The 13474-nt window shown below is 47.6% G+C and overlaps 1 protein-coding gene across 4 annotated transcripts in view; it reads right to left on the reverse strand.

Annotated features, from left to right (window-relative positions):
- The window catches only part of GRB10 (growth factor receptor bound protein 10), an 807319-nt gene that overhangs the window by 44658 nt on the left and 749187 nt on the right, over positions 1-13474 (reverse strand). For 3 of the 4 annotated variants that reach the window (XM_078688120.1, XM_078688119.1, XM_078688121.1), the window contains one exon: positions 1830-1896. The exons of the other annotated variant lie outside the window; for it this stretch is intronic. In XM_078688120.1, the coding sequence (XP_078544246.1) occupies positions 1830-1896 (67 nt within the window). The remainder of the gene's footprint in view (positions 1-1829; positions 1897-13474) is intronic. 4 annotated transcript variants of the gene reach the window in all.

Raw genomic sequence — 13474 nt, forward strand, 5'->3', positions numbered from 1 at the left:
GTTCTGATAAGCCTTGCAGTAAGGTTTTAAAATTTCACAACCTTCATGTTTGCATAAATTGCTTTAAATGTTTAGCTCATCTGTATTTGAATTCATTGCTCTCCACTGCTATAACTTACTTCTGTGGTTCGTTTCTCTATGCCAAAAATGGAAATAATGGATTGGGCATCAGAAGCGGAAAAACTCTAAAATGCACCCGTAAAGTAACTAAATGTAAGAACCAAACCATAAAACGCCCTTAAAGTGAGTTACTCCACACTTTTAGTAACCACCGTTTAGCTATATATATTATTTTATTTTTTTTGCCTCCCCATCACCGAACCACTGGAAAAGCAATTAAAGGAGAGCTAGAATGAATTTCACATGAATAATATCGTTCCATTCAAATTATATCAAGCCACAGAAAACAAGCACGGTTAAGAGACATCACTGAACATTTTGCTGGACAAGTAAGCATGTTCAGTTGCCAACATGAAATAAGCATCAGTGAGACCGTTTAACTGGTGCTAGAACTGTACTAACATATATCACTACTTTAGTATGTCAATGTTTCGACTGAGGGGTCAAATGGTGGGCGCATCTGTAAACTGTTCTGACTTTTTCCACTACTGCTGCAAAAAGGGTGTTCGCTTCAAATTGTTGCCGTCTACTACTAATACCTGTCAAGAGTGACCACTAGTGGGAATGAAGCCCTAAAGGAAAGCTCTTATTAATTACCACAAGTTTTGAACAGATTTGAAAAAAAGATATCTACATAGAGGAAGTTACATTTTCTATAGCAATAAATCAAAGTCTAAACAGGACTCAACCCACACATTTTAAATTCTAGTACAAGTGTATCGATACTCCAACCTCTTGTTAGGAACTGGTGTTGACTCAGAGAAATGACATTATCTACCGAAAAACACAACTGTAACAAGATCAGGATCCCACGCGAGACAGAACCGAACTGTCAAACTCCTATGAATGACACTGGTTGGGTGTTACTGAACTGAAGGACATTTAAGTTTGTTTATCTAGCCAATACATGGACAAATAAAAGCTCATGTATTGGCTAGATAAACACATCCCAAACAGGCTCCTTTCTGAACATGACATGGCGAGGAGCAAGGAGTTTCCTCACTGTTTGTCTTGGCAAAACTACACATTCTGAACTAGGCACCACTCACCTGTATGGTGCCCTAGGCTTAGGACAGTCCAAAAAACAAAAGGGCATGTGGTCTGTCTGGGGTCATTTACAAGCCCAAGTCTCAACGAACTGCAGGTAAGAGAAGAGCTGTACTCGCGCTGCTTTGGGTACAACGGTTACAACAATCATGTCTGGTTACTAGCTGAAGTGGACCATTTTGACTTGGAGTCCAATTCGAGCTTATCTGGACATGCAATCTGCCCCCACCACTAGCCTTTCTCTCTCCAAATAATATGAAACCTTATCTTTGCCTTGTGATACTACAGCACATTAACTACTTTTCAAGCTGGTTTTGGCAAGTACAACTAGCTCATTGTATGCTTTTAAACTGATGGCAAAAAAATGCTTCTATTCTGCAACGAACTGGATCACCACAAAGTTGGCAGTGCAGTTCATTGCTGAAGACAACTCCACAAACCTTTTAGTTTATTTTAAGTTTGACGAACATGCAGCATTGGGTATCTCTGATGATCCTATTGAAGACCCCATGTGGTGAAATACAGTTGCAAGTGCTTACTTGATGAGACTATCAGTAGGCCATGACTGAACATTGTTGCAACATTTTTCTAGTGCCTTTCAAACATTTTCATGCAAGTATAGATAGCAATATGGGAAGCTGCAGGTTGGCAGCTACAGTTACCTGTGCTGAGTGTAGAAGGATGTAATGGACTCTGGCTACTCAAGACATTCATTCTTGAACTTCGCTTCTGCAAAACATTTAGAAGAATTTTATTGCTCTTAACAGACACGATCACAAACTAGGGAAACTGTAACTTGGCAAAAAGCAAAATATAATTTCAGCTTCATTCAACCACTGTGGAAACTGAATAGGAGGAGGAAGTGTATCGGCGGGCCTATGGTACGCTTTGGAGTACATAAATGAGCGGAAATCCAAAAGGTACTGCTATTGTGAACCTGGGAATTGGACAGAAAGTTGCAGGGACAGTTACGGTAAATACACCTTGCAGGACCTTAAGAACTGTCACGTTGGAGTTTATCGTGCTACAAGTCGAGCCCAGTTGCAGAAAATTGTCATACTGTTGCCCACCAGTGGAGGTGTGGCACAGCCGCCAGTGCGGCTGACCATGGAGTGCGGGGCTCACGGTTTGATCCCCAGAGGCAGCTCAGCATCATGTGACTCTGGACAATAGCTCACTTACTCTCCCCTACGGCCCCCAGCGCCTTGAAATCTTAAGGGCGGATATATGTGCGCTTTACAAATCTGAATTATTACATGCTTGTACCAACTTAAACCCCGCAGAGGAGACTAGAGTCCCGATGAACAAGTATAGCCCTCTGTAGTGGCAGCACTAAGATATGCTTATGGCTTGTACAGGTTTGCTATGCTCACATTTCATTGTACCTTTCCTTCCTTGAACGAAGAGCAGGTAGAAAGAATAGAAGTGTGATGGTGATCAATTAAGTGGTAGATTTAGAGAAGACAATTGAAAGTCACAGAGCTACAAACCCAGAGGTTCTGCTTAGCGTCTGAAGCAGACACAGGAGAACAGACAATAAATCTCCCAAGAGACCCCCAAATGCCGCAAGACTTGATTAAATATATAAAACCATGTAATACTCCTCTCAGTAATCTAAGAATAGTTTAGCATCAACCACTTTAGTTTTTACTAGTTTCTGAAAAACTAGGCTAATGTCCAGAAAGCTTAAACATCTAGCATGTAGCCTGGCGAATCCCTCCATAAAGTAGCATTAGGCACCTTGTTTCATACCCAAACCTCTCTGTATTAAGCAGCAGACAAATGGCATCCAACAGACATGGCCCGCAAATATTTACACCACTACATCAGATGAAAAAGAGTAGAGCAGCTCTTCAATCCGTTCATCACACAGCTATCACTTCATTAACAATGTAGACATACACGCTATACTTTCCTTGCTAAGAAGGACCCTTTCTCAAGCCTCCAAGCCATACAAAGCGCTGCCATGCATCATCACTACCAACAGTTGCTTAAAACCAACTGCACGTTTTTAGCTGGCACAAGCCTGCAGGGGTACTCCTTTGATGTCTTTCACCCCAATATACTCATTTAATCACTTCACTGTTTTGTATTATGCACCAACTGCAAAAAAGCAAGAACCAACATCCCATCTTTCAATGTCCCATCTACTAATTGTTGATGCTCCTGAAATCTCTGGTAAGACCAAACCCTTGCAAGTTAGTTTAGGTTTTGATAGAGCTCTTAAAAGGGCGCCATCTCCTGAAAGGATCTAAACAAATAATTGTTTGGTGGATATGGTGTATGAAAATTGATACCTCATGATTATTATCGGTCACAACACGCTAAGTCTTTCTTGGAAAACAAAATTAAATTGCAGGACACCAGACCCTAGCATCTATTATGAAACTGCCAGTCCAAAGAAAGTTCTCACGCTGGCGAACTAAAGTTTTGCACTCTATACAATTACGTCAATTTGATCATGTCATTTTTAATGTCCGTAGATTGATGATGAAGAGTGAAGCTTTACTCTTTAATGGCATCTTCTACTGGCTACAATAACCCAGAGAATTACTGCCCAGAAAAAGCACAACTACTACCTGCATCAGTAGTTCAGTAGTTGCAGAAAAAGAAAAACTCAGAATAAACATGGTGTAGTAAAAAAAAAAAACTGGGTTCAATGTTTAAATCAACCACTAATCTAAAAATAGCAAACCACACTGAAATTCTAGTGAAATATGTGGAATGAACTTGGCTAGAAAGCCTATCAACAATAAATAAGGGAGTTTGACTAAGTTTGAATCTTTTAAAAGCTACCCTTCAAGCTCACCTCAGGATACTAGACAAGTTGAAAAATTAAAATAATTTGCTCCACACGCCGAGGAAAGTGAGCGATGCTGACTGCTACAGCTGGTTTGCCACCTGTAAGGCACCAAGCTCTGTTGAGATACAATGCTTTCTCGTTAGTGGTAGCATTGCAATTTGCAAAAATGTTCAACTGTAGGAAGAAGTCTGCCCCCCCACCCCCCGCAACGCAAGCGACCCTTCCTCCACGCGACCCTCCCACCTCGCCACCCAAGAGCCATGTCAGCCCTCACTGCCTGCGATGGGCATGGTAGATGGATATCTGGAAGTAAACGTATACTAGGCCGAGCTTAGTCCGGTACAATGCCCGTCAGAGAAGAGGGATGATTTCCTGCATGGTTGTAGAAATGTATATGTTGAAAAATATGTATTTGTTTAGAAGCCTGAGAGAGCTGTCCATTTTGGGAATAAAGAGTGAGTATGTCTTTTCTTCGATGGGGTGGAGGCACTACCCCAATCTAAAGAAGTGCTTGCACCTCTTCCTTGAGGAGAATGAGATGGTTTCTGCTGAGAATGGGTCTGTTGGTTGGAATGCTGGGAGGTGTTTTGAGATGTTCTAGGCATGTGCTGCAGTGAGCATCACTAAAGCCCACTGGTCAGATTTGATTTTCTCCAAGCGAGAAAAGGAATCTTTTATTCTTCTTCCCTACCAACCCATACAGGCAAGGTGTGATTATAGGGGTAGTGGGGGAGCTGGGGAGTCACTTCTTACAGGTGGAAGTGCCTTTACCATGGTCATCTCGGCCTTTTCTCTTTTTTTCCCATATATGTAGCCTGGTTTAACATCTGATGAGCTTCTGGCATGTTAGTGGAAGGTGTGCTGCTGTCTTTAGGAAGGTTTCCTGGGTTGTTGCAGACAAAAAGGGCCTACTGCAGTTGAAGAGTGCAGGTCATGCATAGACTTTGCAATCTCCAGGTCCTTGATTTGGTTTCCAGCTTTTTGTCTACCACAGTGCCAAAAAGATGCTCCTCATAGAACAGGAATCGGAGGAGATTGTGCAGGACCTTTGGTTATAACCCAGAGATGGAAAGATTAGTATGTCATTTGAGGAGGACACTGTTGTTAAAGCCCCTGCAGTCTGCTTGCAGACTCAAACCTACAAGGAAAGCTGATATTCAAGATGGTCTTGCCCTCAGATATAATCTCCTCCACCCCCTTTCTCTGCTTGTCTGGAATGGGTCTTAAGAGTTACCTCCATCTCCTTCCACTGACATGATTTACCTTGACAATTAGCTATACACTAGTGTGTGACTGTCACTACCATTACCCTCTTGCCTGCATCATCAAGTCTTTTGCTCTCCTTAGGCAACTCTGGTGGAGGGAGAGGATTTGGTAGAGGGAGTGTAGGTGGTGTTGGCAGAGTTGGGGGAGTTGGTTGTAGAACATATAAGTGGGGGCTTGTGCCCCTGTCCTAATATTTCTTGGCGACCAGTTCCAAAGGGTCCTCAGAGGAGGGTATTGAGGCAGTGTCTGTTGGCTTTGTCAGACACTTTTTATTTTTTCAGAAAATGTTCCCTGTCAAAGGATGTATAAAGAGACATTTCAGTGTTGCGTCAAGCTCCGTCTAGTGACTTGTCTCTGTAGTATTGATGTCTGCAACTCTTGAGATCCAGCTCACAACTAGGCTTGGGGCTTTAACAGTATCTTCAGTGCTGGCTTTGGTGTTCCCTTTGGAGTGTACTTCAGATGGAAGAGGTGATGCTAGAGGTCCCTGGATGGGATAGGGCTTGATGGCCGGCGAGGCACGATGCCCTTCAGCAGAGACTCGTTTGAGTGAAAAACTGATGTCCATCTAAAAAAATTAGATGGAGAGAATATTTTTAGAAAAAAACACTTTACAGGAAGACCGCCAAGACCGGCAAATCAAAGTAAAAAAAAAGTCATGGGTGACACCCGTTTTACAACTGCGCCACTATTTATAGGCACTGCTGCCGACCTAACAAGTAAAAGCTTCTCTTTGAAGCAAAACAGATGGAAATCCATTATCATAATTGCAAAAGTGGGTGAACACTTAAGTGGGAGAAGCAGAACAAATATCCTGCAAATTTAATTTCCCCATTAGGTTGCATTGGAGCAGAGAGTTTTTTTTAGAACTAAAGTTAAGATATTCATTTTGGCCGAACGAAAACCATCTCCTATCCCATCCAAAAGTGTTTAAGTATGCTCACGTGTGTTTACAAGCCACTGAGTCTACTTGTTAAGTCGCAGTTAAGAACAAGGAGTAGTTTCGTACCTGTAACGCCAGTACTGTAGTAGGGGTATCTCTGTTATAGTCATAATCTAGTGAATAGTCCCGCTCATGTGCGGGGACCCCGGAGCAATCAAAAATAATCTCTTAGGCTGTCTCAATGTGCAGTCCTGCATTGACACCTAAGAGAGAATTTAAGGACAAATAATGCAGCCTATACTACAAAGGCTACACTGTCCAGTACTTTAACTAGATATTCCACCAAAATAAAATTCAGCACAGCCTGCCAAGTTTCTCTCTCAGAAAACCTTCCCCTTTTACCAAGAAAGCCTCTGGAAGATAGAGAGGAAGGGGTGGACAGACAAACCCCATAGGCTGCCATTATGTGGCTCAAAACAGGATACTGTGCCTTTAAGGAAACTTTCTAGAACTCTCAGTATCCCAGAATGCACAGCAGGCCCCCTCCACTTTCAGTTCTTTTTTCCGGCTCCTGTTAGCAGGACCCTGGGGCATTGAGCTCTCCCTTTTAGGGTTTATTTCAATTTTTTTGCACTTTTAAAGTGTTAGAGTGTGTTCACTCGACGTGTGTTTGAGCCTTCCTTAAAGACTGGTGTTTTTCTGGTAATTCTGAGCCTTCATTTATCAAATATGCCTGCCCTATTTGATAAATGCCCTGAATGCTCTAGGAAGAAGGCCAAGTCCGATCCACACGAGGTGTGTATCCTGTGTCTCCCTTCTGCACATGTTCCTGAGTGTAAGATTTGCCAGACTTTCACCTCCAGGACCCTGAAGGACAGAGAAGATAAGGCTCCAAGGATTGGAGCAGAGAAAAGGTCAAGGTGGGTCTGGGCATGCTGGATCTGCTTCATCTGCCCGTGCTGAGGCCTCTGAGGGGCTCCCCAGTGAGAAGAAGGCCAGAAAACGCCACCGGTCTCCGTCGACATCGATAGCCTCGACGTCGGCGTCGAGAGGAATGACCACAGTCTGTTCCCCGACTCCCCCGGGATCAGGGTTGAAGCGGCGTCGACGTTCGACATCGAGGGGACTGACGTCGAGACCTCAGTCGAGGTAGACATCGGGTACTCTACGTCGAGAGAAGTCACGCCGGCGCTCGCCGTCGAAGCGATGTCGACTCGCCGTCGAAGAGGAGATAGTCGACGTTGCGAAGATCATAGACGTCGAGACGAAGAGCGTCGAGGTCACGGCGATCTTCGTCGTCGAGAAGGAGACGTCGAGACGGCGTTAGTCGTTGTCGAGACGGCGTTCGTCGATGCCGAAGAGGGGCTCGGCACCTAAGAGGAAGGCTTCGTCCTCCAGGAGACGTTCTGACACCAGAAGTTCCTCCAGATCATCGGGGGCACAGTGGCGACGTCATTCACAGACAGGGGGCACAGCGGCGATGTCATTCACAGACAGGGGGCACGGCCTCTCGGTCTCCCCGGTCGGGTCAGGCTAAAAAGAAGAGGAGAGAGAAGTCTCCGGGCTCTGTGTACTCTGTGGTATACTCGCCCCCTAAACCGAGGTCACCCTAACCACCGCCTCCGTTGCCAAAGGATCCGCCCCCTCGGATTCCGACGCCGCCTTTGCCGCCGCATCCTCCTCAGCATCCTCCTCCTCCGCCGCCTCGTGGGCTGCTACCGAATCCACCGCCGCCACCTCAGGGGCGTCCACCGGCTCCACTGAGGTCTACCTCGTTGCCACGCTTTCCGACTTCGCCTGCAGGGCCCTCTTCTTCCGAGGCTCCCGTTCAGGCCGCCACAACTTCCGCCGCTGAGACCTGCGGAACGACCCAGGCAGAGGAGGTCTAGATCCCGCTCCGGACGGAGAGGGAGACCCAGGAGTCGCCATCATTCGTCTACCAGATCTAGACGGCGCCACAGGAGGGGCAGGTCTAGATCTCGTACGGATTCGTCCAGCGCCAGGGGCTACTCTCCTACCCTGTCAGGGTCCCCTCGGATGAGGGCGTCCCCTGTGGACAACATTGTATCCTTCCAGGATGTACTGCTGAGAGGGGCGAACAAGCTGGGCATCACGCTCACTGTGCCCACGCCGACGACCTCAGTCATTTTTGAGACGCTTCATAAAAAGCAACTGTCTCGACCTCTGTTAGTCCCGGGTTTGGAGGAGCCCGTCATGGAGTTGTTCCTCACTCCCGCGACTACGAAGTCAGCCCCCTCCAGGCTCCAAAAGAAGTACAGGGCTCCTGACTCGGACCCAGCATTTCTCAGGGTGGATCCAGCACCGGATTCGGTGATAGTGACGGCGGCGCGGAAACAACATGCCACCCCCTTGTCATCTACAGTGCCTCCAGACACGGAGAGCCGCTGGATGGATTCGGCAGGCAGGAAGATCTGCGGGACGTCCGCCACCTTCATGAAGGCCGCGAGTGCCTCGGCGTTGTTGGGGGAGGTACGATCGGGCTCTGTGGGAGTCCCTCCAACAGTTCGCTGACCCCCTGCCCAAAGAGAAGAGGGAGGATTTCATGGAGATCCCGAACGAGGGGCTGCTGGTCTCTAATCAACTGATCAGTGCAGCTGCGGATTCATCGCTCCTGGCAGCCCACGGGTACTGCCATGGAATCAACCAGAGACATCATGCCTGGCTGCGGCTTACGTCCTTGAAACCTGAGGCCCAACAGAGGGTGGCCAACTTACCCTTTTCGGGCGAGACTCTTTGGGAAGCACGCTGACGATGAAATGGCCAGGATGAAGGCAGAGGCTGAAACCCTGACGGCTGTCGGGTTGGAGAAGCCCAAGGAACAAAAGAAGATCTACCGCCCGTTCCAGAGACGGTATGGGGCGCAGGGCAGGGGGAGAGGCCAGCAAACTGGACAGCAACAACAACAACAGCAGTTCCAGAGGAGGCCCTTCCAAAAACGTTAGAAGGGCCGGGGTGGGCAGCAATCTGCCACCACGACCAAGGGCCCGGCCGGGTCTAGGCCCTGAGCTGTTACTTCCCCGTCCTCAGTTACCCACTCCGGTGGGGGGGGGGGGGAAGTGTCCAATACTACCAGGCAGAGTGGAGAAAAATTACTCCGGACAAGTGGGTGCTGAATATTGTTTGCAATTGATACAGTCTTCGGTTCATCAGCCCGCCTCCAGCAATTCCACCGGTTTGCTCGCAGCTTCAGCTGCGCGAGCTCCAGGCAGAGGCTGACACCCTGTTAAGAAAAAGGGCGATAGAAGACGTCCCTCTGTCTCAAAGGGGAAGAGGTCTTTACTCACGGTTCTTTCTGGTACGCAAGAAAGACAAGAACGAGTTCAGGCCCATTCTGGATTTGCGGCAGGCAAACAAATGGATTCGCAGGGAAAAGTTTTGCATGCTGTCTTTGCACCAGATTTACCCTCAACTGCAAAGGGGAGACTGGCTGTGCGCGCTAGACCTACAGGATGCGTACTTCCATGTGCCCATTGCACAGAAACACCGGACGTTCCTGCGATTCCAAGTCGGCGGCAATCACTATCAATACACAGTACTGCCGTTCGGGCTCAAGTCTGTGTGCGCCCAGGACCTTTTCAAAATGCATGACAGTGGTAGCGGCACACCTGAGAAAGAACAAGGTGTTTGTCTACCCGTACCTGGGCGTTTGGTTGATCAAGGCATCCTCCTTCGCGGAAGCGCAATCGCACTTCCAGAAGACGTCCGTTCTCCTGAACAAGCTGGGGTTGCACATCAACATGTCCAAGTCTGTTCCGACTCCGGTCCAGTGTCTCCAGTACTTGGAAGCCTCCATCAATACGCTGTCAGCAAGCGTGTCTCCTTCGGAGGAGAGACGTTTATCACTCCTTCGGAAGGCTCAGGCTCTTATGAACGTTCCATCTACAACAGCGAGGACGGTGTCTTCTCTACTGGGGTCGATGGCCTCCTGTATCTTCCTCACGCACGACTGCACATGAGACCGCTGCAGGAGTGTATGGAGGATCAGTGGGACCAGAGGCGAGGAAACTGGGACGACAGGATACGACTGTCTCTGCATGCTCTACAGTCTCTGAAATGGTGGTGTTCAGCGGAGAACCTCCTCAAAGGGGTTCCCTTTCACAAGGACATTCCCACTCAGACCATCGTGACGGATGCTTCTCTCCACGGCTGGGGAGCACATTCCGGAGAGTTACAGATACAAGGAACGTGGTCCCCGACAGTCCACGTATCATATCAATTTCCTGGAACTCAGAGCGGTTCACTTGGCACTGAAGGCCTTTCATCCGTCTTTTCAGACCAACTCTCTGCTTGTACAGACAGACAATACGACCACGATGTATTACCTCAACAAGCAGGGCGGTTCGAGATCGCGCACTCTGCCACAGGAGGCGTAGGCGATCTGGCACTGGCTGCTGGCCAGAGGACTGACGATAACGGCTACCCATCTGCCAGGTGTACAAAATGTTCAGGCGGACGCGCTGAGCAGACTGATTCAGGAAAATCACGAATGGGTCATAAACGACGAAGTACTCAGAGAAGTCTTCACCAGGTGGGGCACTCCAAACGTAGATCTGTTCGCCACCGCCGAAAACAGCAAATGCAGAGACTTCGCGTCCAGGTAATACCAGCAGGGGACGCTGGGGAATGCGCTATGGATCAACTGGTCGAACAGCTTTCTGTTCGCTTTTCCACCCATTCCCCTGATTCCGGTGGTGCTCATCAAACGAGGATGATCCTAATTGCCCCGGAATGGCCCAGACAGTGGTGGTTCACGGACCTGCTTCACCGGTCTCTTCTTCCTCACATACGACTGCCGTACAGGCCGGACCTTCTCACGAAGTTCGGGGGACAGATGGTACACCCCAACCTCTCGTCTTTGAGTTTGGCGGCATGGCTCCTGAGATAGTGCAATATGGCCATTTGAATCTCCCTTCGGATTGTATGGACATACTGAAGGAGGCTAAGAGACCTTCCACTAGGACTTTTCATGCTTACAAGTGGAAGAGATTCTGCATCTGGTGCAAGACCGAGAACTATGATCAGACGACATGTAAGGAAGATGTCATCCTTCCATATCTTTTGCAGTTGGCGCAGTCTGGCCTTAACTTCCATTCCATTAAGGTCCATCTAGGAAATGCCCTTCACAGACTTCCTTTTTCCAAATTCCTGTGATAAAGGATTTTTTGGAAGGCTTCAAGAAAGTGTTTCCTCCCGTTCGTCTTCCTTCGCCTTCATGGGAATTGAATGTGGTGCTGTCTAGATTGATGAGGGAGCCTTTTGAACCTATTCATAAGGCTTCGCTACAGCACCTGTCCTGGAAGGTGGCGTTCCTCGTAGCCATTACATCGGCCCGCAGGGTGAGTGAAATTCAGGCATTGTGTTGCCAAGAACCTTATACTGTATTTCATGCTGCTAAGGTTGTAATGCGTACTCACCCTAAGTTTCTTCCTAAGGTTATTTCTGATTGCCATGTTAACCAGACTATAACGTTACCTACATTTTTTCAGAATCCCTCCACTCCAGCGGAAAGATCTCTTCATTCCCTGGATGTCAGAAGGGTGTTGAAATTTTATCTGGATAAAACCAAGGATATTCGTAGGTCAGACCAATTGTTTATCAACTATGGTTCAGTCAGGACTGGTCTTGCTACCTCAAAACAGTCCATCTCGAGGTGGATTGTGTCCTGTATACAATTGTGTTATCAAAAGGCTAATGAGACCTTAGGGGGTAAGCCTAAGGCTCATTCCACCAGGGGCAAAGCGGCCACGACAGCTTTGCTCCGTAATGCTCCCATTGCAGAAATCTGCAGGGCTGCCACTTGGAAGTCGGTCCATACCTTTGCTAGGCATTACTGTCTGGACTCTGATGCCAAGGCAGATGCTCAGGTTGGGCAGGCTTCGCTGCAAAATCTGTTCGCACAGTAGTGGTGTGGTATTTCTTCTTCTCCACCGCCGCTTTGGTGTTGTGGATGGGCTTGCCATTTTATTCACTAGAATAGGACTATACACAGAGATCCCCTACTACAGAAGTAGTTTTACCTGTAACTCCAGTCTGTAGTAGGGGTATCTCTGTTATAGTCATAAGCGCCCGCCCTCCTCCCCGGTGGAGAAAGATGTTCATGTACTGAATGCTACAGGTCTAGCTTTATACGCCTCCAAAAAGAACTGAAAGTGGAGGGGACCTGCTGTGCATTCTGGGATACTGAGTCGACGTGTGCAGTCGCAGTTAAGAACTACTGGGATCGGTCTCTGGTTCGCGAGGCAGCCCACGTACTACCCACCTACAGGACAGGTGCCAGAGCAGGGTTATTACATAGCAGAGTACAGCACCAGCAATATTGTGTGAAACTACCCGTTTCGTGAGCCAGTGTGGTATGTCTAATGTGTTGGTCAAAGCTTTATTCAGAGAAGGGTGGTCTTGGTAGGATCAGAGGGTGATCAGAGCAGATTCCCTACTTCGTAATGCGCGGCGGCTTGAGTCTAATGTGGGTGCAGACCACCCGGCTACAGTGTGCAGGGGGAGTTCCAGCTTCCTTGAGTACAATAGGTTTTGTGATTCTACAGGTTACATTTATTTTAAGAAAAGAAGCAATACAGAGCTTTGAGGCTCTTTTTCAAAACCCCCTTCCGATCATTTCAAGTGCACGGTTTTCTTGTAATGGTTTGTACTGCACCTATTTAATTGCATTTTTGTAGAACATGACTTTAATAACCAGTCTGCATGCCTTACATAGAAGAACTGGGGAGCAGAGCTTTCATTCAAAGAAATAAAGCAAAAAAAGTTTAGATTAAAAGAAAGAACATTTCACAGATACCCATCTTCCTACCTCGAATAGGGCTAATTCTGCAAGTTACAACCCAATCCATTCTGGGAGTTGCAGTCCCTCCTGGTTCACTTCAACTGATCCAATTATAGCAACGCAGCAAATGCAAAGGTTTCTAAATGAAACTCCCAGGACGAGAGGATGGCCTTTGTAACGTGGAGATGCAAGGCTGTCATTTGGGAGACATGCATAGGTTTGAAGCACGCCGGGATCGACTACTCGACTCACGGGGTCACACTCTGCGACTCAGGGCAATAGCTTGCTTAATCTCCACTACGGCCCCTCGCGGCGGGATGCCTGGCTTTCACCTTGTGGATACCCTGCCGGGATATCTCACAGGGGAATACCAGGACGGGTTCCCTAAGCAAGCGCCTTGATGCCTTCGGGTGATACGTGCGCTATATAAGTTGCAATACATACATGCAGAAGATGGGTCAGTTTCAGAACTACAAGGAGAAAATAAATGCTAGTACAACTGAGGCCATGAAAGTTGGAAAACCACGAGGAAGCGAGCTGGGAGTTTAGAGCATTA

This window comes from Lissotriton helveticus, chromosome 4_1 (genome assembly GCF_964261635.1).
Source record: "Lissotriton helveticus chromosome 4_1, aLisHel1.1, whole genome shotgun sequence".
Classification (NCBI taxonomy): Eukaryota; Metazoa; Chordata; class Amphibia; order Caudata; family Salamandridae; genus Lissotriton; species Lissotriton helveticus.